At 51.6% G+C, this 24,716-nt stretch overlaps 1 protein-coding gene across 4 annotated transcripts in view; it reads right to left on the bottom strand.

The window, feature by feature from the left end:
• Positions 1–24,716, bottom strand: part of WDR47 (WD repeat domain 47) — a 1,275,124-nt gene that overhangs the window by 373,034 nt on the left and 877,374 nt on the right. For all 4 annotated transcript variants that reach the window (XM_069641848.1, XM_069641845.1, XM_069641847.1 and 1 more), the window contains exon 10: positions 7,142–7,299. In XM_069641848.1, the coding sequence (XP_069497949.1) occupies positions 7,142–7,299 (158 nt within the window). The remainder of the gene's footprint in view (positions 1–7,141; positions 7,300–24,716) is intronic.

Here is a 24,716-nt window from a genome sequence, read left to right as displayed (position 1 = left end):
CGGCGGCTGTCGAGGGACATCGACTCGGAGGACGTCGACGCGCAGCGCCCTCTAGAGAAGAAAAAAAAAATTCCGAGGCCAGCAGAGCTGGAAGGAGATATCTAAGATGAGAAATACGTCGGAGGACACAATCCCTTCGAAATCTGTTTCTACTGCAAAGGTATTCAAACCTCTTCAAATGACAAAAAGGTTCTGCTTTGGAACAATTGATCAACACCATTCATATGCTGCGAGCTATAGAGGGTTGCTTCCATTCCCAGGGGTAATGGGAATTGCTTCGTTAAGGGGTCAACAGACCCTTATGAGGTGACAGTCCAAATTTTCTTCGGGCCCAATACCAGTATCACAGTGGTAGAAACTGAGGATAGTGTAAGAAAGTTCATCAAGTCACAGTTGGAACAAGTTACTTACCTGTAACTGTTGTTCTCCAGCATGGGTCTGGCATGGATTCACATGCTCATGAATATTCCCCGTCGTCAGGCTGGGAATCCTCGGTAAAGAAAAAACCAGTATCAGTTTCGTTTCTGATCTGTCTTTCGTAGTAATAACCAATCACTGGTCTCTGCGTCATACTGACCACAGCCAATGACTGCCCTCTACCTAAGCACCGCCTCTGGCAGCCATCTTCAGATTTGGAAGCACGTGAAGTGGCAGTATGACCAAGTGAAGAGCCGCAGAGGGGTAGGCGGGAGGGTTCGCATATGAATCCATGCCAGACCCATGCTGGAGAACAACAGTTACAGGTAAGTAACTTGTTCCTTCTCCAGCATGGGGTCTGGCATGGATTCACATGCTCATGAATAAAGAATACATAGCAGTACACACATGCACAACCACGGGAGGTGGCAAAGGCTCAACATTAAGCATTACATCAAACTCAACATTAAGCATCTTACCTCCTCACCAGGCTCACCTCAGGCGAACAGGTTGCGCAGCACTGCTTGGCCGACCCTGGACTCCTCCCTGGAATCCCGATCGACGCAGTAGAATTTCGTGAAGGTGTGCGTCGACCTCCACGTAGCAGCCCTGCATATGCCCAGCAGGGGCACACCAGAAAGGAACGCCGTGGTAGCTGCGATCGCTCTGGTGGAATGGGCTTTCGGACTGCCAGGCAGCGGTCGGTTTGCCAACCGATGACAGTACATGATACAGCCGGAGAGCCATCTGGAAATGGAAGCCTTCGAGAGAGCCTTCCCCTGATTGACAGGTCCAAAATTCACAAAGAGTTGTGACGTCTTCCGAAAACACTTTGTGCGGTCCACGTAGAACTTCAGCGCTCTAGCCACATCCAGCGAGTGCAAAGTCCTCTCAGCTGGCGACGAAGGCGACGGGAAGAACACAGGGAACACCAAGGGTTCATTGAGATGGAAGTCCGACGGTACCTTGGGCATGAAGGAGGGGTCCGTCCTGAGCACTACCCTCGTGTCGTGAAAAGTCAAGTACGGGGCCTTGCAGGAAAGGGCCTGGATCTCTCCCACCCGTCGTGCAGAGGTGATGGCCACAAGAAACGCTGTTTTCCACGACAGAAACTTCAACGGGGCCGAGTGCAGAGGCTCGAACGGAGGTCCCATGAGCTTGGTCAGCACCACGTTGAGCTCCCACGCCGGGGCCGGCGCCTTCACCGGCGGGAACGATCTGAACAGTCCCTTCATGAACTCTTTCACCAGACGATGAGACCACAAGGACGTCCGGCCCGTGGTTCTGGTGTATCGGGAGATCGCAGCAAGATGAATCTTGATGGACGCGTGTGCCAGTCCAGCTTTGGCCAGCGTCAGCAGGTACGGCAGTACCTGGGGAGCCGTAATCCGTAGAGGGTTAATCTTCTGTGCGTGGCACCAGACAGAGAACCTCTTCCATTTGTGTCCGTAGCATTTAAGAGTCGAGGACGCCCTGGCCTTTGCAAGAACCTCTCTGCAGTCGGCCGGTATGTCGTATCCTCCAAACTATAGCGCTGCAGGAGCCAGGCCTGCAAGTTCAGCAATTTCGGGTCGTGGTGGAGGATGGCGCCTCCTTCCCTGGAGAGTAGATCCGCGTCCACCGGCAGCTTGATTGGCGGGGACGCTGACAAGTCCAGAAGGTCCGGGAACCATATCTGCCTCGGCCACGCAGGTGCGACGAGGATCCTTCTGCACCGTGACCTCTTGAGCTGGTTGACGAGCCGGAATAGCAGTGGCAAAGGAGGGAACGCGTAGAGGAACAGGCCCTCCCAGGGGAACGAGAAAGTATCGCCCATGCTCCTCGCCTGGGGAAACCTGCTGGCGAACCTCCGGCACTTGGAGTTCGTCGCCGTCGCGAACAGGTCGATCTGGTGTGTGCCCCACCGTCGGAAGAGGAGATCCACTAGATCCTGCCGTAGTTCCCACTCGTGGCACGAGCGCAGCTCCCTGCTGAGTGAGTCGGCGATGGTGTTTTTTATCCCTGCCAGATGAAACGGCACCAGAAACATCCTTTGGGCGACGGCCCAATGCCACAGGTCCTGCGCCTCCTTGGACAGTGCTGGGGACCTGGTTCCGCCCTGTTTCCTGATGTAAAACATGGTGGTGGTGTTGTCGGTGAAGATCCTCACCACCTTGCCCTTGAGGGACGGAAGGAAAGACCTGAGGGCCCAGAACACTGCACGGAGCTCCAGGACGTTGATATGGAGGGACTTCTCCGTCGGGAGCCAGAGGCCTCTCGCATGCAGATTTTCGGTGTGCGCTCCCCACCCTTCCAGGGAGGCATCCGTGGTCACTGTCTCCTGGTGGTCTGGGGTCTGGAAGTCCATGCCCGCCATCAGATGCGCGCGGGTGCCCCACCACCTGACCGCTCGGCGGAAACTCTCGTCGAGTGTGATCCTCTCCTCGAAGCCGCCCGTCGTTTGGATCCAGCGCGCGTCCAGGAACTCCTGCAACGGGCGCATCCGGAGCCTGCACATGGGGATGAGGTAGATGCAAGAAGACATCATTCCGAGGAGGGACTTGATGGACCTCACCTTGGCCGCGTCGGAAACCAACATCCGCTGTACCTTGCCCAGGATGGACCTGGTCCTTTCCTCCGACGGGGAGGCCAGAAGGGACACTGTGTCGAGCTTCGCTCCCAGAAACAGTGCGTTTTGCGCGGGTACCAGGTGGGACTTGGCGTAATTCACGGAGAATCCCAGGTCCGTGAGAAGTTGGACGGTCCTTGCCGTGTGCTCCACGGCGAGCTCCCTCGTGTTGGCTCGGATGAGCCAGTCGTCCAGGTAGGGGTAGACGTGGATCCCCTCGCGGCGCAGCTGCGCCGCCACCGGTGCAAGGCACTTGGTGAATACCCTGGGTGCCGACCGTAGTCCAAAGGGGAGGGCTTTGAACTGGTAGTGACGCCCTTGGACCACAAACCTGAGGAATTTTCGGTGCCCATTTAGGATGGGAATATGGAAGTAGGCATCCTCCAAATCCAACGACGACAGGAAGTCTCCTTCCTCCAGCTGACCCAGGACGTGCTGGAGGGTGACCATCCGGAACTTCTGCGCCTTGATGAATTTGCTCAGACGTCGCAGGTCTAGGATGGGGCGCCATCCTCCCGTCTTCTTCTTCACGAGGAAGTATCTCAAGTAAACTCCGGAGCCCCGGAGCCTCTTTGGGACGAGTTCGATGGCGCCCTTCCTGAGCATCGCCCTTACCTCCAGGAGAAGGAGAGGGACGTGAAGCTCTTTTCTGGCCTCGGGGGGGACGCGCGGGCACCTTCTTTGAAACTCGAGCACGTGGCCCCGGGCTAAGGCGTCCAGCACCCAACGGTCGGTGGAGATGGACTCCCACACGCTGACGAAGCTCGCCAGCCGGCCTCCCACCGGGGTGCATCGGTGGGGGCCCGACCCTACGGTCGGTTCAATCCTGTTTCGACGAGGCTTTGCCGCCTTGACCTCCTTGGCGACGACGGCGGGGTCCGCCAGACTTGCCTCGTCCTCTGTAGGCCTCCTGAGACGACGAGCGGGCCGCTTGACGGTAGGTGGAGAAACCGCCGCCGGAACCTTTGGAGGCGCCCTTGCCTCCGCTGCTCCGAAAGGGCGTCCGTCGTTGCTGCAGAACCCCAAGGGCCCGGGCCGTCTCAGTGTCCGCTTTAATGGCCTGAAGGGAATCGTCCACTGTTTTCCCAAACAGGTTGTTCCCATCGAACGGCATGTCCAGGACTCTGGTCTGTACGTCTTGACGGAAGTCCATAGCCTTGAGCCATCCACGCCGCCTAAGGCACACGCCGTTGCCCAACTGGCGAAACCCAGTGTCGGCGATGTCCGTCGCAATAGTGATGGCGTGGTCCGACGCCACCTCACCTTCCTGTAGGATCTCCAGGGCATCCGCCCTCTTGTCGTCCGGTAGGAAGTCCAGCAGGGGAGCCAGTTTGTACCATAGCTCCCTGTCGTAGCGGGCCACGATAGCCAAGGCGTTGGCCGATTTAATCGTCGTCGCTGCAGACGAGATGACCCTGCGTCCCATAGTGTCCAATTTCTTTCCCTCGCCGACGGGTGGGGAAGTCGATGTGGAGGCCGCACCCCCCCCGCTTTCTTCCTGGCTGCCGCAGAGACGACAAAGTCCGGGGTAGGCTGCGCCCGGAGGCACAGGGGGGCCGCGTCCGGGACCCGGTACTTCTTCTCGTACCGGTCTCTTCTAGCTGGCGTAGTGGAAGGGTTCTTGAGGAGGGCGAGGCCCTCATCCCAAATGTCGTCCAGTAGAGGCACCGCGAGGATCGTCTTCCTCTTGGCCTCGCGTCGTTGATAAAGGAATCCTTCCTTTTTCTTCTCCTCAGGGCAGAGTTGGAAAAGCTCGGATGCCCTGGCGATCATGGAGTGGAACGAACCAATCTCGTCGGGCGGAGAAGCCCTGGTGGGAGGTGACGACGGTAGATCCTCGTCGTATACCTCGTCGTCCGTACCCGTCGCTGCCGTGTCAGTTCCTGTATCATCCCCTCGGGTGGATGGGGAGGAGGGCTGGACGGTGCGCGACGGCTGAAAAGGAGGTGGAGGGTGAATCCTTCTTTTCTTGGGCGGGGGAACGCCAGAAGGTCCCGGTTCAGGATCTCCCGACGGGAGAGGTTCCTCCGTCGGCAACGGTAGTCTCGTCCTTATCTCTGAGCATAAGGACTGTATAGCCAACAAAATGGCCGCCGAGTTGTCTTGCGGCGCTGGCAGAGGGGAATCCGACTGGCGATCAGGGGCCCCGTCGGCACCCTCGACGATGTCGTCGTCACCCGCGTCGGGATCCATCCCGACGGGCCGGTCTTCTTCCACGCCAAGGCCGTGGCTTAAGACCTCGATCAGCTCTTCCTCCGAGGTTGAAGCCGAATCTACGACAACGCCCTGCCCCCCCTTTTTCTTCCCCGCCGGGGATTTCACGGGGGTCCTATCGATGGGCACAAAAGAGGACTCCCTCCGAGGTGGCAGGGAGACTCTGAGCCCCGAGGTCGCCACCACTGGTGTAGCCTCCACAGGCTGAGCCAGGGTCGCCGCGACAGTATCGATAGAGGGCTTGGCCGGATGGATTAAGGCCTTCACCACCTTAGGTGCGCTCACCGCCTTATCCTTGAGGGGGGGGGACACTGCCTCGCTCCCCCTCCGATGGGGCCTTCGAGCTCGACCGGGGCCTCTCCAGGAGCTTCGCCGGGTGCTCGCCCTTCCTCTTACCCGACCCAGAGCGTTGGCTCGTAGTTGAAGGTGCCGGGGAGGGTGCGCACTGCCTGGCGCCCATAGAGCCCGACCGTTCGGCGCTCCCGGTGCCAGCGGACTCGCAGTGCTTGGCCTTATGTTGGACCCCCGTCGCCGGGGCATCCTCAAAGGTCTTAGAAGACCGCTCAGATTTCTTCCTCTTCTTCTCGCCTGACGGGCTCTTCCCTTCCAGCCAGTTGGAGAGCAATAGCACGAGGATCCCAACACATGAACGTGCGGTAAAAATCTGAAGATGGCTGCCAGAGGCGGTGCTTAGGTAGAGGGCAGTCATTGGCTGTGGTCAGTATGACGCAGAGACCAGTGATTGGTTATTACTACGAAAGACAGATCAGAAACGAAACTGATACTGGTTTTTTCTTTACCGAGGATTCCCAGCCTGACGACGGGGAATATTCATGAGCATGTGAATCCATGCCAGACCCCATGCTGGAGAAATTCCATTACCGCTAATTTCCCACACTGTCCAATTCCGAGTTTGGGAGTAAAATGGAGGAAATATCTCCAGCGCTTGCTGGAGTGCTTTCCCTCCCTTTACCTCTAATAAAAAGGAGGATTCAACAAAGATGGAATTACCGTCAACATTAAATTGTCCAAATCCCCAGGAATGGGGGGGGATCAACACTGCCCATTCTCATAATTGGGCAGATTTACTGTGATTGCAAATGGCAGAAACAGATCTGAGGTTTGGTGGCATTTCCACAGGAATTATCGTCTAACTTGCAATGTGGCCCCCGAATTCCCTCTCCCAGCACTCCAAAGCAAACTAAAAAGGAAAATAAAATACCTAGTAGAGAAAATGCTGTATCCCAATGCTGTGATGGCATAGCAGTTGATTCCTTTGTAATCCTCTGCTCCAAAATCACAGCAGAATGTGAGAGCGTTTGGACATGTAAATATTTGCTAAAGCCATACACAACAAGAACATTACATACATGCATTTATACAGCTAATACAGGCCTCCATGTATACACTTTATATTTAGTTATATGACATATTGCAAAAAGTAGCAGATCAGTTACAAAGCTAAAAAATAGTTGAATATAAACAAAGTCAATTATGTCCTAAAAGGGCTCAGATGAGATTGAACAGGACACAACTACTACCTACTGAAATCCCACTCTAGAATCAGATCCATGCGAACACAGTTCTTGGGGCAATCTCATCCAGCCTTCTTCTCCATCCTCTCAGATCATGTTCCCTCAGGAATATGTTACCCCATGACTATGTTCACCCATTACTGCCTTGTAGCATGTTTGTAGTAGCCCCCCCGATGTGTAAACTGTCTCAGCCTCTGTGGCTTGTACTTATTGCTCTAACACCGTAACCCTAACTTGTTCAACTCCCTTTTGCCTTACAAAACTAGTAAGTATTTAAGAAATACCGAAAATAAAATAGAAAAAAAAGTGACAAGTATCAAAATAACAGAACACATTAAATCATATAGTCGCCTGCAGTCCTTCTTACCTTGGCTCAATTATGTCTGGGTAACCACAGACTCTTAATGTTTTGGAATTGGAACCAACTGCATACAGGGAACCACTTGGATGAAAAGCAACTGCTCTTACAGCTTGTGTATCTTCCAATGTTGTAAGGCAAGTGAACTGCTGCTTAGATGTGTCCTTCTGTTGCATTTAAATGTAGAAGAAAAATATAGATTAGATTTGTCAAACTCCCTAGCACAGTCATTAACTTGAAGAACGGAAAAGTTGAACAATGCTATATTTCTGGGATTTATTCTGCGCAAACCTACCTGGGAAGTAGTGGAGTGCTGTACATGGGGGCACACACAGGAGAGATGCATCAGTGGCAGAGTAGCTGGTAAGACTAGGAGGAGCTCCAGAAAGGGGGATCTAGGGATTGAGTGGGGCACTCAGCGATTGGCAAGATGATATAAGCGCAATCCATATGAATCAAAGATTTAAACAATGTAAATACTCTGCCCCATATCACCAGTGGAATATTTTGAAATGGTTGGAGTTTAGGGCGACCACGTTTTTTCACTGTTTCACAATGACAAGGTTCAACAATGTTTATCTTCTTTGCCCTCTAGTGTACACACACAAAAGGAATAAGTAACTTACCTGTAACTCTTGTTCACTAGCATTGAAATCTTTTGTAGATTCTGTCGTCAGGCTGATAATCGTCGGTAACATTAAAGCAGTTTACCTTTACATTTTCAACTGCTTGCCACTTTAGTGCTCTATTAGATTCATTTTTGGGTCATATTGCCCACAGCCAATTAGACAGGTGCCCTTAGCTCCACCCCTGGAGGCCACCTTCAGATATGGCAGCGCACGTAATGTGGCAGTACGAGCCAAGAAGAGCGAGAGAGGGGTAAGAGGGAGGATTGCATGTGAATCTATGAAAGATACCAAGGCCAGAGAACAGGAGTTACAGGTAAGTAACTTATTCCTTCTCAACCACTGGATATTTCATAGATTAACATGCTGTTTGAATAAGATTAATAAGATTACACAGCAGTACTACATAGCTCAAAAGAAGTAACCAACTCACCTCTGAACACCCACCTCATGCGAACAGGCTGTGAAGCACTGCCTGGCCGGCCCGAGAATCCTCCCTGGAATCTTTATCAACGCAGTAGAACCTCGTGAAGGTATCAATAGCCCTCCATGTGGCTGGCCTGTAGATGTTGAGCAAGGGAACAACTGACAGGAACGCCGTAGTAAAAGGCACAGCCCTTGTTGAGCGTCCTCTAGTCGCCCTGGAAGGGGCCTGTCGGCCATACGATGACAGTGTGAAATATACGCCGACAGCCATTTAGCAATGAAGACGTCAAAAGGGCGTTGACCTTGTTGAAAGGTCCGAAAGCTACAAACAATTGTGATGACTTGCGAAAATCCTTAGTGCAAGCCAAATAGAACTTGAGGGCTCGGGCGACATCCAGGGAATTTAAAGATCACTCTGTGGAGAGCCTAAGAACAGGATGCACTTGGTTCTTTGAAATTCAATGAAATGTCCAGGCACTCCTACGGGCCCTGCCACCCCCCCCCCAAAACAAAAATACCAAAATATTCAGTACTGAATTCTGAATTGTTATTCACAAAGTTCATTTCAAAAAGAGGTAATGTGTAAATAAAGAGGCAATTTTGATAGAGTAGTAATGAGCATAAAGGACTTACCTAATTATACAAAATTGGCATAAATCACTCTTCTCATGTAATAACCAAAAACAATTTTTTATACAAAAATAAAATCCAATAGAACAAATTCATATTCAAATTACAGATGAATCATTAACAGATTCACTCCCCTTTAACTTAAGGTAATGTGACACTACATTTCTCAAGAATATTGCTTGGAATAGTATGGAGTTTTATTCTCAAGTATGGCTACTACGCCTTTCGGGATTAATGTATCCCTTCTTCAGGTAGGTACATCCAGTCTTTCCTATCTTAAAACATAAGATATTCAATAAGGTTTTCTATGTGTGTGCGAGTACTGTAATTAAAGATAAACTCTGAGGGATACACTAACCTTGCCCAATTGGTGGTTATACACAAAGACTTCTGTCGTAATAACAGTCTAAACACAAAATAAAGAACCCTTTAAGTGTCTATCCAATATTGCACACTGAACCTGCAAGTGCCCAAAAGTCTGACGTCACTTACTGACAAGTTGAATTGTGCTGCGAATATCAATCTTCCAGAAGGGTTGTTCAAAACAATCCTACAACACGACCATGAGAAAAGGTCTTAGTTGAAAGTACTGTATATAACCTCAAACAGAGGTGTAAGGAACAAGTTACTTACCTGTAACTGTTGTTCTCCAGCATGGGTCTGGCATGGATTCACATGCTCATGAATATTCCCCGTCGTCAGGCTGGGAATCCTCGGTAAAGAAAAAACCAGTATCAGTTTCATTTCTGATCTGTCTTTCGTAGTAATAACCAATCACTGGTCTCTGCGTCATACTGACCACAGCCAATGACTGCCCTCTACCTAAGCACCGCCTCTGGCAGCCATCTTCAGATTTGGAAGCACGTGAAGTGGCAGTATGACCAAGTGAAGAGCCGCAGAGGGGTAGGCGGGAGGGTTCGCATGTGAATCCATGCCAGACCCATGCTGGAGAACAACAGTTACAGGTAAGTAACTTGTTCCTTCTCCAGCATGGGGTCTGGCATGGATTCACATGCTCATGAATAAAGAATACATAGCAGTACACACATGCACAACCACGGGAGGTGGCAAAGGCTCAACATTAAGCATCACATCAACTCAACATTAAGCATCTTACCTCCTCACCAGGCTCACCTCAGGCGAACAGGTTGCGCAGCACTGCTTGGCCGACCCTGGACTCCTCCCTGGAATCCCGGTCGACGCAGTAGAATTTCGTGAAGGTGTGCGTCGACCTCCACGTAGCAGCCCTGCATATGTCCAGCAGGGGCACACCAGATAGGAACGCCGTGGTAGCTGCGATCGCTCTGGTGGAATGGGCTCTCGGACGGCCAGGCAGCGGTCGGTTTGCCAACCGGTGACAGTACATGATACAGCCGGAGAGCCATCTGGAGATGGAAGCCTTCGAGAGAGCCTTCCCCTGATTGACAGGTCCAAAGTTCACAAAGAGTTGTGACGTCTTCCGAAAACCTTTCGTGCGGTCCACGTAGAACTTCAGCGCTCTAGCTACATCCAGCGAGTGCAAAGTCCTCTCAGCCGGCGACGAAGGCGACGGGAAGAACACAGGTAACACCAAGGGTTCGTTGAGATGAAAGTCCGACGGTACCTTGGGCATGAAGGAGGGGTGCGTCCTGAGCACTACCCTCGTGTCGTGGAAAGTCAAGTACGGGGCCTTGCAGGAAAGGGCCTGGATCTCTCCCACTCGTCGTGCGGAGGTGATGGCCACGAGAAAAGCTGTTTTCCACGATAGAAACTTCAACGGGGCCGAGTGCAGAGGCTCGAACGGAGGTCCCATGAGCTTGGTCAGCACCACGTTGAGCTCCCACGCCGGGGCCGGAGCCTTCACCGGCGGGAACGATCTGAACAGTCCCTTCATGAACTCTTTCACCAGACGATGAGACCACAAGGACGTCCGGCCCGTGGTTCTGGTGTATCGGGAGATCGCAGCAAGATGAATCTTGATGGACGCGTGTGCCAGACCAGCTTTGGCCAGCGTCAGCAGGTACGGCAGTACTTGGGGAGCCGTAATCCGTGGAGGGTTAATCTTCTGTGCGTGGCACCAGACAGAGAACCTCTTCCATTTGTGTCCGTAGCATTTAAGAGTCGAGGACGCCCTGGCCTTTGCAAGAACCTCTCTGCAATCGGCCGGTATGTCGTATCCTCCAAACTCTAGCGCTGCAGGAGCCAGGCCTGCAAGTTCAGCGACTTCGGGTCGTGGTGGAGGATGGCGCCTCCTTCCCTGGAGAGTAGATCCGCGTCCGCCGGCAGCTTGATTGGCGGGGACGCCGACAAGTCCAGAAGGTCCGGGAACCATATCTGCCTCGGCCACGCAGGTGCGACGAGGATCATCCTGCACCGTGACCTCTTGAGCTGGTTGACGAGCCGGATTAGCAGAGGCAAGGGAGGGAACGCGTAGAGGAACAGGCCCTCCCAGGGGAACGAGAAAGCATCGCCCATGCTCCTCGTCTGGGGGAACCTGCTGGCGAACCTCCGGCACTTGGTGTTCGTCGCCGTCGCGAACAGGTCGATCTGGGGTGTGCCCCACCGTCGGAAGAGGCGATCCACCAGATCCTGCCGTAGTTCCCACTCGTGGCACGAGCGCAGCTCCCTGCTGAGTGAGTCGGCGATGGTGTTTTTTATCCCTGCCAGATGAAACGGCACCAGAAGAATCCCTTGGGCGACGGCCCAATGCCACAGGTCCTGCGCCTCCTTGGACAGCGCTGGGGACCTGGTTCCGCCCTGTTTCCTGATGTAAAACATGGTGGTGGTGTTGTCGGTGAAGATCCTCACCACCTTGCCCTTGAGGGACGGAAGGAAGGACCTGAGGGCCCAAAACACTGCACGGAGCTCCAGGACGTTGATATGCAGGGACTTCTCCGTCGGGAGCCAGAGTCCCCTTGCGTGCAGATTTTCGGTGTGCGCTCCCCACCCTTCTAGGGAGGCATCCGTGGTCACAGTCACCTGGTGGGCTGGGGTCTGGAAGTCCATGCCCGCCGTCAGATGCGCGCGGGTGCCCCACCACCGTATCGCTCGTCGGAAACTCTCGTCGAGCTTGATCCTTTCCTCGAAGCTGCCCGTCGTCTGGATCCAGCGCGCATCCAGGAATTCTTGCAACGGGCGCATCCGGAGCCTGCACATGGGAATGAGGTAGATGCAGGAAGACATCATCCCGAGGAGGGACTTGATGGACCTCACCTTGGCCGCGTCGGCCACCAACATCCGTTGCACCTTGCCCAAGATGGTCCTGGTCCTCTCCTCCGACGGGGAGGCCAGAAGGGACACTGTGTCGAGCCTCGCTCCCAGAAACAGTGCGACTTGCGCGGGCACCAGGTGGGATTTGGCGTAGTTCACGGAGAATCCCAGGTCCGTGAGGAGTTGGACGGTCCTTGCCGTGTGGACCACAGCGAGCTCCCTCGTCTTGGCGCGGATGAGCCAGTCGTCCAGGTAGGGGTAGACGTGAATCCCCTCGCGGCGCAGCTGCGCCGCCACCGGTGCGAGGCACTTGGTGAAAACCCTGGGTGCCGACCGTAGTCCGAAGGGAAGGGCTCTGAACTGGTAATGACGCCCTTGGACCACGAATCTGAGGAATTTTCGGTGCCCCTTCAGGATGGGAATGTGGAAGTAGGCATCCTCCAAATCCAACGACGATAGGAAGTCTCCTTCCTCCAGCTGACCCAGGACGTGCTGGAGGGTGACCATCCGGAACTTCTGCGCCTTGATGAACTTGTTCAGGCGTCGCAGGTCCAGGATGGGGCGCCATCCTCCCGTCTTCTTCTTCACGAGGAAGTATCGCGAGTAGACTCCGGAGCCCCGGAGCCTCTTCGGGACGAGTTCGATGGCGCCCTTTCTGAGCATCGCCTTTACCTCCAGGAGAAGTTGAGGGACGTGAAGTTCTTTCCTGGCCACGGGGGGAACGCGCGGGCACCTTTTTTGAAATTCGAGCGCGTGGCCCCGGGCCAGGGCGTCCAGCACCCAACGGTCGGTGGAGATGGACTCCCACACGCTGACGAAGCCCGCCAGCCGGCCTCCCACCGGGGTGCTTCGGTGGGGGCCCGACCCCACGGCCGGTTCAATCCTGCTTGGACGCGGCCTTGCCGCCTTGACCTCCTTGGCGACGACGGCGGGGTCCGCTAGACTTGCCTCGTCCTCTGTAGGCCTCTTGCGACGACGAGCGGGCCGCTTGACGGTAGGAAGCGAAACCGCCGCCGGAACCTTTGGAGGCGCCCTTGCCTCCGCCGCTCCGAAAGGGCGTCCGCCGTTGCTGCAGTACTCCAAGGGCCCGGGCCGTCTCAGTATCCGCCTTGATGGCCTGAAGGGAATCGTCCACTGTCTTCCCAAACAGGTTGTTCCCGTCGAAGGGCATGTCCAGGACCCTGGTCTGGACGTCCTGCCGAAAGTCCGTAGCCTTGAGCCATCCACGACGTCGAAGGCAAACGCCGTTGCCCAGCTGGCGGAACCCAGTGTCGGCGATGTCCGTCGCCACGGTGATGGCGTGGTCCGAAGCCACCTCACCTTCCTGCAGGATCTCAAGGGCCTCCGCCCTCTTGTCGTCCGGCAGAAAATCCAGCAGGGGAGCTATCTTGTACCAGAGCTCCCTGTCGTAGCGGGCCACGATAGCCAAGGCGTTGGCCGCTTTAATCGTCGTCGCCGCCGACGAGATGACTCTACGCCCCATAGCATCCAATTTCTTTCCCTCGCCGTCCGGCGGGGAAGTCGACGTGGAGGCCGCACCCCCCCCCGCTTTCTTCCTGGCTGCCGCGGAGACGACGGAGTCCGGGGTAGGCTGCGCCCGGAGGCATAGGGGGGCCGAGTCCGGGACCCGGTACTTTTTCTCGTACCGGTCTCTTTTCGCTGGCGTCGTGGAAGGGTTCTTGAGGAGGGAAAGGCCCTCATCCCAAATGTCGTCCAGCAGAGGCACTGCGAGGACCGTCTTCCTCTTGGCCTCGCGCCGTTGGTAAAGGAAGCCTTCCTTTTTCTTCTCCTCAGGGCAGAGTTGGAAAAGCTCGGATGCCCTGGCGATCATTGAGTGGAACGATCCAATCTCGTCGGGAGGAGAAGCCCTGGTGGGAGGCGACGACGGAAAATCCTCGTCGTATGCCTCGTCGTCCGTACCCGTCGCTGCCGTGTCAGTCCCCGTATCATCCCCTCGGGTGGACGGGGAGGAGGGCTGGACGGGGCGCGACGGTTGAAAAGGAGGTGGTGGATGAATCCTTCTTTTCTTGGTAGGGGGAACACCAGAAGGTCCCGGTTCTGGATCCCCCGACGGGAGAGGTTCCTCCGTCGGTAACGGTAGTCTCGTCCTTATCTCGGAGCATAAGGACTGTATAGCCAACAAAATGGCCGCCGAGTTGTCTTGCGGCGCTGGCAGAGGGGAATCCGACGGGCGAGCAGGGGCCCCGTCGGTATCCTCGACGATGTCGTCGTCGTCACCTGCGTCGGGGTCCATTCCGACGGGCTGGTCTTGTTCCACGCCTAGGCCGTGGCTTAAGACCTCGATCAGCTCCTCTTCTGAGGTTGAGGCCGAATCTACGACGACGCCCTGCCCCCCCTTCTTCCCCACGGAGGGTTTCACGGGGGTCCTATCGATGGGCACAAAAGAAGACTCCCTCCGAGGAGGCAGGGAGATTCTGGGCCCCGAGGTCGCCACCACTGGCGCAGCCTCCACAGGCTGGGCCAGGGCCGCCGCGACCGTTTCGATAGAGGGCTTGGACGGATGGATCAAGGCCTTCACCACCTTAGGTGCGCTCACCGCCTTATCCTTGAGGGAGGGGGCACTGCCACGCTCCTCCTCTGCCTTAGAGCTCGACCGGGGCCTCTCCAGGAGCTTCGCCGGGTGCTCGGCCTTCCTCTTACCCGACCCAGAGCGTTGGCTCGTGGTTGATGGTGCCGGGGAGGGTGCGCCCTGCCTGGCGCCCGTAGAGCCCGACCGTTCGGCGCTCCCGGTGCCAGCGGACTCGCGGTGCTTGGCCTTATGTTGGGCCCCCGTCGCCGGGGCGCCCTCAAAGGTCTTAGAAGACCGCTCGGATTTCTTCTTCTTCTCGCCAGACGGGCTCTTACCCTCCAGCCAGTTGGCGAGACGTTGATGGCGGTCCTTCATGGTCCGTTCCGACATGTTGCCGCAAAACGCACAGTCCTTCTCCACGTGCGTCTTGTCCTCATGAAGGCAGTAAAGGCAGAAAGAGTGTTCGTCCTCCTTGAAGACGTTCTGCAGCTGGCATCCAGGGCAGACCCTGAACAGCTTTCCGGGCGTCGAGCTTCCCTTCTCCTGGGCCATCTCCGAGACCGGGCCTGAGAAGCTTCTGGAGTCCTCCGAAGTGTAGCTCGATGAAATTTCACCCTTGAGGGGCACAGATGAATCCGACACGGGTCCCCGTTGATCGGATGTAGGATCGGTGGAGCTTGAGGCTCTTTTGACCGAAAGAATCGAAGTTTTTGTGAAAAAGCGCGAAAAAATAGCACTAACGCTCGAGAGCAATAGCACGAGGATCCCAACACATGAACGTGCAGTAAAAATCTGAAGATGGCTGCCAGAGGCGGTGCTTAGGTAGAGGGCAGTCATTGGCTGTGGTCAGTATGACGCAGAGACCAGTGATTGGTTATTACTACGAAAGACAGATCAGAAACGAAACTGATACTGGTTTTTTCTTTACCGAGGATTCCCAGCCTGACGACGGGGAATATTCATGAGCATGTGAATCCATGCCAGACCCCATGCTGGAGAAATGTAATAACCTGTTTATTTGCTCACCTTACAGATGGTAAACGCTGGGCGTGGGATTGAAACAGCTGTAGAAAACAGCCACCCCGTCCTGTGCTCCGTTATGTACTGAAAAACCTGGGCACACGAGGCGTCTGCTATATTTTGGTATTATATAGTTCACACAAATATGAATAATTGTAGATATGTCAATATTTGTATCACTAATTTAACAATATGAAATATTATTGTTCTCTCCAGTCATCCAGTGATGTTATTAAATGGACAAAATGTTAACTCCACTAACTGGTCAAATACACGAGAACATAATGACGACAACAATAGATAATGGGTACTGCCGAATTCAGTTATATGCGGATAACGGCAACATGCGTGCGTTTCAACTCGATATAATGTTGTTTATCGTTCTCTGCAGTCAACCATTGCGGTTACTTAATGGATCAAAAGGTGATAAGTCCACTAACGCATCATATGAATGCAAACGTGATGACATCAATAAATAATTGGTACTACTGGATTAAATTACATGCAGCAAGCTGCTGCATGCATGCGTGCCAACTCGATGTGATGTTACTAGATAACTTAATTACAATGAAGTATTGTCCCATAAAATAATTACAACATTGACCATCTTAATGACCACAAGCTGTTGGTCTAAAAAAGGCTAATAGAAACTGATACAATCATTTCATACAACGCAGACTGATGTTGAAATCGTTCACAATACTGTTGATAACAGTAACCAACATATTTATATGTAAACATATTTTAAGAATCTTACAATGCGTCTGTGCAATTCCATAACATTTGTTTCTAATGACCACATGGAAATTCAAGATACAAGTGAATAATATAGGTCTTCTTCAAAGATTACAGAACCAGTTGTAGCACCTTATTACTGATGTCTATTAAGATTCTAGACTTCTATACGATATATATATAGGGTGTCAAGATTGTTTATCAAACAGAACTTTACAATTTGGTATAACACAGAACTTACATCATACATTACATTGTGATGTCACAAACTTAAATTCCAAGTAAACATAGTAATATTTTTTTTAATGTTATATTATTGCATATTTAATTTATTACAAAAACGTTTAGCAAACACTTCAAGTTACTCCAACCTATATCCACACAGAAAAAGGGAAAGCATCCCCTTGTTGTCATCAAGATATGCTTTGCGTTCAGCCAGTCTGGATCCAGTTTGATTAAGATTTGTTTAGCGTGCAAGGACTTTCAAGTCTAAGCACTCTCTTATAAAGTCAACCATGGTGATGGAGGCATAGCCAGGATTGTCTAACAAGTGGGGCCTGTAGCTAATGCAGTTGGGCACACCGCAGTGACATTAACATCTGTAAATGCCCACACAGCGCTGCTGAGTGGGCATTTACAGATTTTGGGTGGGCCTTGTCCGCTAAGGCCCTACCCTGTATACGCCTCTGCAAGGCGATGGTAAGACCCACACAATCACCTCTCAGAACCATTGGACACCATTCGACTGCAGATAAACACCCAGTGTACTTAATGTACTTTGCAAAGCATTTCAATCTCAGTTCCGTTAGAGCCGGGCAGATTGTGACAAGGTGTTGTAAGGTTTCCAGTGATTAGGTTATTTTACAGAACCTACACGTCGGGGTGATCGAAAGTCCCTTTGATCTGGCTGACATAATCTCCATAGTGGGAAAGAGGATTAACCTGATTCTCATCAGCTGGTTTCTATACGCAGGGTCCGGAAATGCTGTTATATTTTGCAGCATCTGACCATAAACTCTAGACTCATGTGCCGGCTAATTATGGAGTTTATAGTTGTTGGCTTCCTCCCCAGTGGTTATCCAGTGTTTTTGCCAGAGCTTCATCTTAGTTTTTTCCGGATTAGTCAGAAGCTCTTCGTGTGAGGCCTCTAATGATTCTAGAGGTTTTTTGCAAGAGTCTTCCCACGCTGAGCCTACTGCGTTGTCTCCCTTAGATATCTCCGATTTAATCATTTGGAAGCATAAGGCAGAGCCATGTGTTCTGTATTTCCTGAGGAAGGAGAGTACTTTCCATTCCACTGATGCCTTGAGTGAAATTAGGCCCAGTTTTCTTCTTACAATTTGTATTGGGATCGATTTAGGTAGACCAAGAAGACGCTTCCAAAACTTCCCTTCAAGTAGCGGCCATAGCTGGCCTGGGATGGTTAACATTGCTTCTGAGCGATACATTACTGTAGGGACCATCTTGGCTTATGAAAGTCCAACACTGGTTATAGGGAGAAGGAGCAGAATCTTCGCTTGCGGATTAAGCCTTGGTTGATGTTAGGGAGAATTCTCTTATAAGGCTAATTTCCCAAACCTAGTGAGTCCCCCGGCAGCTTTGCTGGATTTTTGAGGTTTGTTTATTTCTCCTGCTAAGAGTGTGACTCTTTTCCTCACACTCTTAGGCATGATTTGAGATGTACCTTTGACTCTGCATGTGTTCATGGGCTATGGGGTAACTTCTTTTTACTCCATAGGGCATCATCTGTTTTCTATGTGTGTTACACAGCACCCTGGGTGCAGTAACACAGGGGTGTCATCGTGACCCCCAAACATAGACTCCATACCCTGGGACTGACTACTGTCTCCCAGGGCATGTAAAGTCACCATTGGCTTTACTAGTCCAAAACTGTGAACAGAACCAGTACAAACCATCATATTGTGGAAGTACTGGTATGGGTAATTCGATTGCCCCCGAGTCTGTTCTCAAGGGGGGGCACTGTCCAGTCCCCCCTTGTCGAGTTTCTGGCTGGTGGCAGTGGTTACCACGCGAAATATTCCTTTGGAATATTCCCTATGGGATTTTCGCATTGATTTTAAACGCACCACTTTTTGGTGCAATGTTAAAGATACCGCCGGGTTATTTATTTAATATTAATTCCCCGGTTGGGTCTTTTTGCCAGGACTCGGTTTTAAAATGGCGTTTGTGTTCGCCTCTGAAACTCTAACCCAAGTTGAGCCCTTTGTTCCACTTTTTGGCAGGCTTCTGCACAGAAGCCCTCCAAATGGTGCCACTCTGTCTGGGGTCTACAGGATGTGTGGGAGGGGGATTAGGCATCCTGGACTGAGTTGCCTCGGCAACTCAAGTCACACTCTTGTGTGATTGGCCCAGTGGTGAGCCGCCCGGCTCACCACTTAACATGTTTGAGTGACAGCTAGGCTGATGAATGGGGGTTTTGCTGCATAAAAGCAGGGCTTTGGGGACTGGAACTTCAGAAGTCGCCACAGGACCTAAAGAATCCGAAGAGGGGAGAAGCTGAGCCATCTACAACGACGACACCACCGGTGGAGCCCTGCTGTAAAGACCTCACCACTTCCCCAACGACAGAGGAGATCTTCTTCCAGGAGAGTCTTCTTCCCTTTGAGATGGTGGGACCAACCAGTTCGCCTTTTTCGCCTTCCATGACGTCTCGTGGTCGAATCGCCCGTGCCAAGCACCCCGGCGGCCGGATAGCCACACTTCACCGCTGACCGCAAATAAAAGCGTTGTACCTTTTAATCGGGAACTCTGCGGCTGGTTTCATCCCTGGCAGTGCAACGACCTCCAGCTTTCTTCCTCGTCGATATCATCTCTTCCTCTGGTCGAAGCCACGACTTGCACCCGCTGCCAGGAACAACTGCCCCCGCTGGAATGTTCTCTCCATTAAAGGTACTGTGTCCCGCCTGGCCTCCCTTGCAACGGACTGTCCAAGGTGTCCGTAAATCCTTGGCTTTCCAACTGGGTTGGCCTCCAGACCTAACATTATCTTTCTGAACTGGTCCAACCTCTTTTTCACATTTTCTGCAAAGACTTTGAGTGCATTTCCACTGTGTGATCTTGGGCACATTCCGCCTTGCTCTCTCCAAGAGTGGGCCTGGCCTATGAACTTTGGCTCTACAGTAGACCCTGCCTTTCCCGACTTGCTGGGGTTTCTTAAAAGTGTTGGTACTGTGTTATTTCCATGCTCTGCCTTTTCTCTCCCTTTTTAACTAATTATTGGAGCGCCATCTAAGGTTACGCGCTCACCGCTGTTTTTATTAATAAGTGGTGTTTTAACCTAGACTTGTCGAATAATGAACTAGGGAGGTGTATATACTTATAGTGACTGTGTTTGAACTTGCTTGATATATTGGTGCCAGTGTATTTGCTTAAAGTGTATGTTAAATAAATAATTATATACTTTTAATACCAAAGCTCTGGTCAGTGTTTGCTTGTCCTACTGTACTTTTAGCCATATTGTGTATGCTCTATATACTGCCTAACTCTTCTTTTGAGAAGTCTGACTGCTCAGCCACAGCTACCCGGTAAATCTGGGTGGTGCAGACTGCTACCAATTGGGTTTACTGCCAACACCTGTAGTCTTAATCTTCTTGCAGTGCTCCCTAAGGGAACTGCACAGGATTCTGCCTAATAGTTGACCAGAGCTCCAACTTTGCTTTTCAGAGCTGCCATGTTTTCCTTTTCCGCCCCTATTCATGCATATCTGATTCCCAAATATTTGAACGATGTGACACACTCCAATACTTTCTTGCCAATGGACAAACTAAAGGTCTGCATCTTCTTATTGTATTTCTGAAATTAAAAAACCTGTTTTTTTCTATACTGATAGAGAGATTGTTTAACGTGGGTATTCTTCCAAGCATCTCAATTGCTTCTGTAGACCTATTGGCGTTCTATCCACCAGGTGAAGGTCGTCTGCAAACAGGAGATGAGTGATTTCCTCCCCACCTAGTTTTGGGCGGAAGCTTCTACATGATTTCAGAAACGCAGGAAGGTCAGAGATGTAGAAGTTGAAAATGTCTGGAGCGAACAGGCAGCCCTGTTTTACTCCACGCTCCGATTTGATCGCTTAGGAGGCCTGCAGCATTTAATCATATCCTGAGGAAGGTACCTGTGTGTAGCACTTTGATCTAGGCTTCAAGGTCCCCTGGGCAATTCCATTTCACCAGCTTTACCGACAACAAGTGTCTGCTGATACTACCAGAGACTTTCGAAAAATCCACGAGGTTCAGATAGCATTTTCTACTTGATTTTAACATTTTATTTTTCAGCAGCAAGAGTAAAAACAGAGGTGGAGAAGTCCCGAGGCCTTTCGTAAACCCAAATTGTGCTGATCATGGTGCCCAGATTCCTTTGCCCACTCTGTCAGTCTCTGGAAAGAGAACTGTTTTTAGAATAACATACTTGTGAAAGCTGCATAAAACAAATGTTACATACTTGTATTGCAATTGACTATACAGATTATAAGATAATAACATAATTGTGTCTCTTAATCATTAGTCAACAATGCTAATTCCAATGTGAAATCATATAAAATCACATTAACACCTTTGAATAACACTGGCGCTTCCAAGTAGGACAAGGATGAATAAATGGAGCTTGAAGATAGCATGTAAGGTCTCATGCCACATGGTGTTAATGCATCTAACCGTTCAAAATATTTCTTGTTTAGGTGTCTCCACCTCTCTGAGGTAATACTATCTGTACAAGTATGATAACCTGCATTTGAACTACTGAATGGCGTGCTTGTACAAAATGTTACGCCACTGGAGACTTCTCCGATTTAGTCTTGATATTTTTCACTTTTCGAGAAGTTATACCGACATAATAGATGCCACAGTCATTTTATGCCATAGACCACATTAGTGTAATCGCATGTAATTGAATGTATTAAGGAATCTTTTGACCAGTGTACGGATGATTAATGGAATTGCATTTGATGACATTATGGCAGTGTTGGCATTTGTTACATGGAGATGTGCCCCTGTAATTGATTGATGACTGTTTTGGAGCACTCAAGTCTGCTCTAATCAAACTGTCATGTATAGTTTTGCTCTTATGATATGCAAATATTGGAAGTTCATAAAATAGATGCGAGGTAGTTGGATCAAGCTGCAGCATCTTCCAATTCCGTTTCAGAATGTTTTTTTTCTTCGAGCTCTGATGCAACTATGTGGTCACGTAGACCATATCAGACCTAGGTTGTTTGTGTTTCACCATTAGAGCAGATTCTCTAGTCACTGTCGTCGCTTTCTGTGCGCTTTGGTTAACTACATCTCTACCCTCTGCTCAAAAATTTCTCCCGCAGAAAATAATTATTTTTTTGCATATTCTTGGACTTCTGAGATAATTCTCTTATATCTGAAGAACTGACTGTATGGGATGCTCTCTACGGTGCTTTTAGGATGAAAACTTGATGCAAGCAAAGAACAAGTTACTTACCTGTGGTAACGTTCTTATGACTGGATGTTCTTCCCACGTATTCCTCAGTAAACCAGGACTCCCTGATCAAGAGATTAAAAGATATAGGTATAATGGAAATAACACTACTCTGCATTAAATCATTCCTAGCAAACAGAACAGAAACTGTATGGATAAAGCCCTTCAAATCTACTCCACGAGTTAATGACTGTGGAGTACCACAAGGATCCTCGCTATCACCACTGTACTTCAACATATACCAGACACCGCTAATCAAGATTTTCGAAAAATACAACCTTACATGCTGCTACTACGCAGACGATACTCAAATAATCTACAATATCGAAGATGTACAAGCAGATCACTCAACTCTAGGAGAATGTCTCAAATAAATCTATGACTGGATGAACGCCAACAACCTAAAAATCAACCCAGGGGAGGCCACCAGGGGGCGCGCCGATGTAAGCAGCCTCAGCGTTTCACTCTTCCGTTGAGGTCGCACATATCTGCTCCCCCCTGTGGTGAGACTCTACGGGGGGCTGTGGGAACACCAGTGGGCCCCGCAGGAGAAACAGCGAGGGAATTCGGCCCAGAACAAATGCGGAAAGGCATGTGCAGCACTGACCGACGCTAGGAGCGTCTCTCCCTGTGAGGCCAGCGCGCCAGCAAGGAACGCGCTATGGAGGCATGGCGGAGAAGGGAGGAAAATGGAGGAGCGCACCGGAGCAGGTGGCAAGGTAAGTCGCTGCCCCCCCCCCGAAGTGCACATGAGTCGGGGACACAGCGGGGGCTGAGAGGGACCTTCCACCAAAGCGGCCGATGCAGCATCGAGCGCCAGGCCACCCGAAGTAGGGGCCTCCTCCACTGACAGCAACATCGCGCCCCGTGGCTGCAGCGTCCCTGAGGGCTGCCCTTTATGAGGGACTGACGGAGGAACACAGCGGGAGCCCTGCAGAGCCTTGGAAGGCCGCGGGAGACCGGCGAAAGTCGTTGAAGGCAGCACAGCTGGGGGCATAGACTGGGAGGTAGGCATCCACTCCCCGGTGGGCCCCACGCAGACAAGATTAGCACAGCCCAGAGCCACCCTGAACTCCATTAAAAGGGGTTGGCTGGGACAAGGACTAAGGAGCCAAGAGTCCTTGGATGGAAGGTGAGCTTCCCAAGAGGGAGGTTGACCCAGGATCAGAAGACCTAGTTACACAGAGGCTTCAGGTGCAGACATCAGGAAGAGGGGTGCAGCAGGAGGTGGGGGCGGCCCCTGAAATAGAGGAAAGAGAACACTGACGCAGCAGTTGGAGATTCAAAAGAGGATGCATCCCGGCCATTGAAGGCGTTCCGTTGGTGATTTCTACGCCCCGCCAGAGGTGAAGAGCATATCCCAGAGGCCAGAAAGGGTTTAATGGTGACTTGCCATAGGAGTGACCTGAAACCCTATATGGAACAGGATAATTAGAGGAATACATGAGCACTGGTTCCCATTACACAGTGTAACTTCCCCATTTGACATCATCAAAGGGGTTCTGGGGAAGAGAAGAGGAGGTCTGGAAAAAGACAAAAAGGGAAAGGGAGATAAGAGAAGAGTAACAAGAGGACCCATAGAACCCACCCCAAACAGGGGAACCCTAAGGAGGTGAGGGCCCCCAGGCACGTTCCTGGGGCGTGCGCCCACCCACTTGGTAGAAGCTGGAGCTCGACGCTCACACTCGACAATATTCCTGAACTGCCCCTCCCCCCCCGGCAGAGCTCATGGACTGGTTTTCCTATGGAAGGCCCTGCAGAAAATAAGTTATAGCACTTTGTTGTAAGCAGGGGGAACCCGTATAGAGGCACGAGCAACCCCCCATGCCCAAGGAAGAGAGAGACATTGGGACAGAGTTCCAAGTGAAAGAAGGCCCCAAGGTCGGGACAGGGAGATAGGCAAATGGAACTGATCTAAGTGTCTCTCAAAGCAGTGTCCCGTGACTGGTATACCGGAGCATTCCCCCTCCCCCCATCGAATTGCAAAACTTGACAGCGGAGGAGAGAGAGTTCCCTCTAGGCCGGGCCTGAGTGGTGTGGGCCCCCCAACTCTGGGGCGTGTGCCCGCCACCAGGACTACAGCGCGGGTAACAGCCCAGCAAGAGCATCGGACCCTGAAGCGAAAGATACGAACAAAAAAAAGGAGGTCCTCACTTCACGCCGGGGGAGGGATAGGAGAAAAGGGAGGGTTGTGTGCAAAAAACAGACAGGAGTGCATGGGGGCGAAGAAGAAGTTGGCCTCTTACGAATATTCACCGAGCCGCTTGGTACCTGGAACTCCAGGGCGGAGCACCATGGCTTCCACATCGGAGGAATCAGCTGCAACCAAGAAGGACGTGGCGGCCCTGATGGAAGAGATACGCAATATGAGGGCAGATATTGGAAGTTGAGTGGAGAAGATTACCCAGAGGATAGACAATTTGGAGGAGCGGCTGGAGGAAGTCAAACACCACTAAAGCTCCCTGGACACTGTAGAGGCGCAATGGACCAACGAATGTCAGAAATGGAGCGAAGGGAGGAGGAATTTCAGATGAAAATGGATGATTTGGAAAATCATGAAAGATGGAACAACATCAGACTCTTCGGGATTCCAGAAAGAGAGGAGGGAATCCGAACAAGATTTGAAAAGAACACTTCACTAAGTCACGAAGCTGGTTTTTGCAGATGACTCCATTGATGAGGCTAAGATAGAGAGGATTGACCGGGCGGGAGGAGCGGTGGGGGGCCCCAGATCAGTCCTGTCCCGCTTTCACAATTATGCAGAAAATCCTGGAGAAATCGAAAAAGAAAGGCTCGATCAATTATGGCACGTCGAGAGTAACAATTTTACAGGATCCCTCCTCCTTGACTTGAACCTGGCACAGAGAGGGATGTGTCTGCCGTTGACGAAGTGGCTCCAGGAGTAAGGAGTGCGCTATAGATGGAGGTTCCCGTTCTCCCTCACATTTGAGTGGGAAGGACAAAAATG

Source organism: Ambystoma mexicanum, chromosome 1q, assembly GCF_040938575.1.
Source record: "Ambystoma mexicanum isolate Mex_15411 chromosome 1q, UKY_AmexF1_1, whole genome shotgun sequence".
Taxonomy (NCBI): domain Eukaryota; kingdom Metazoa; phylum Chordata; class Amphibia; order Caudata; family Ambystomatidae; genus Ambystoma; species Ambystoma mexicanum.
Note: the sequence above shows the minus strand (reverse complement) of the source record. Positions and strands in the feature narration are given on the sequence as shown.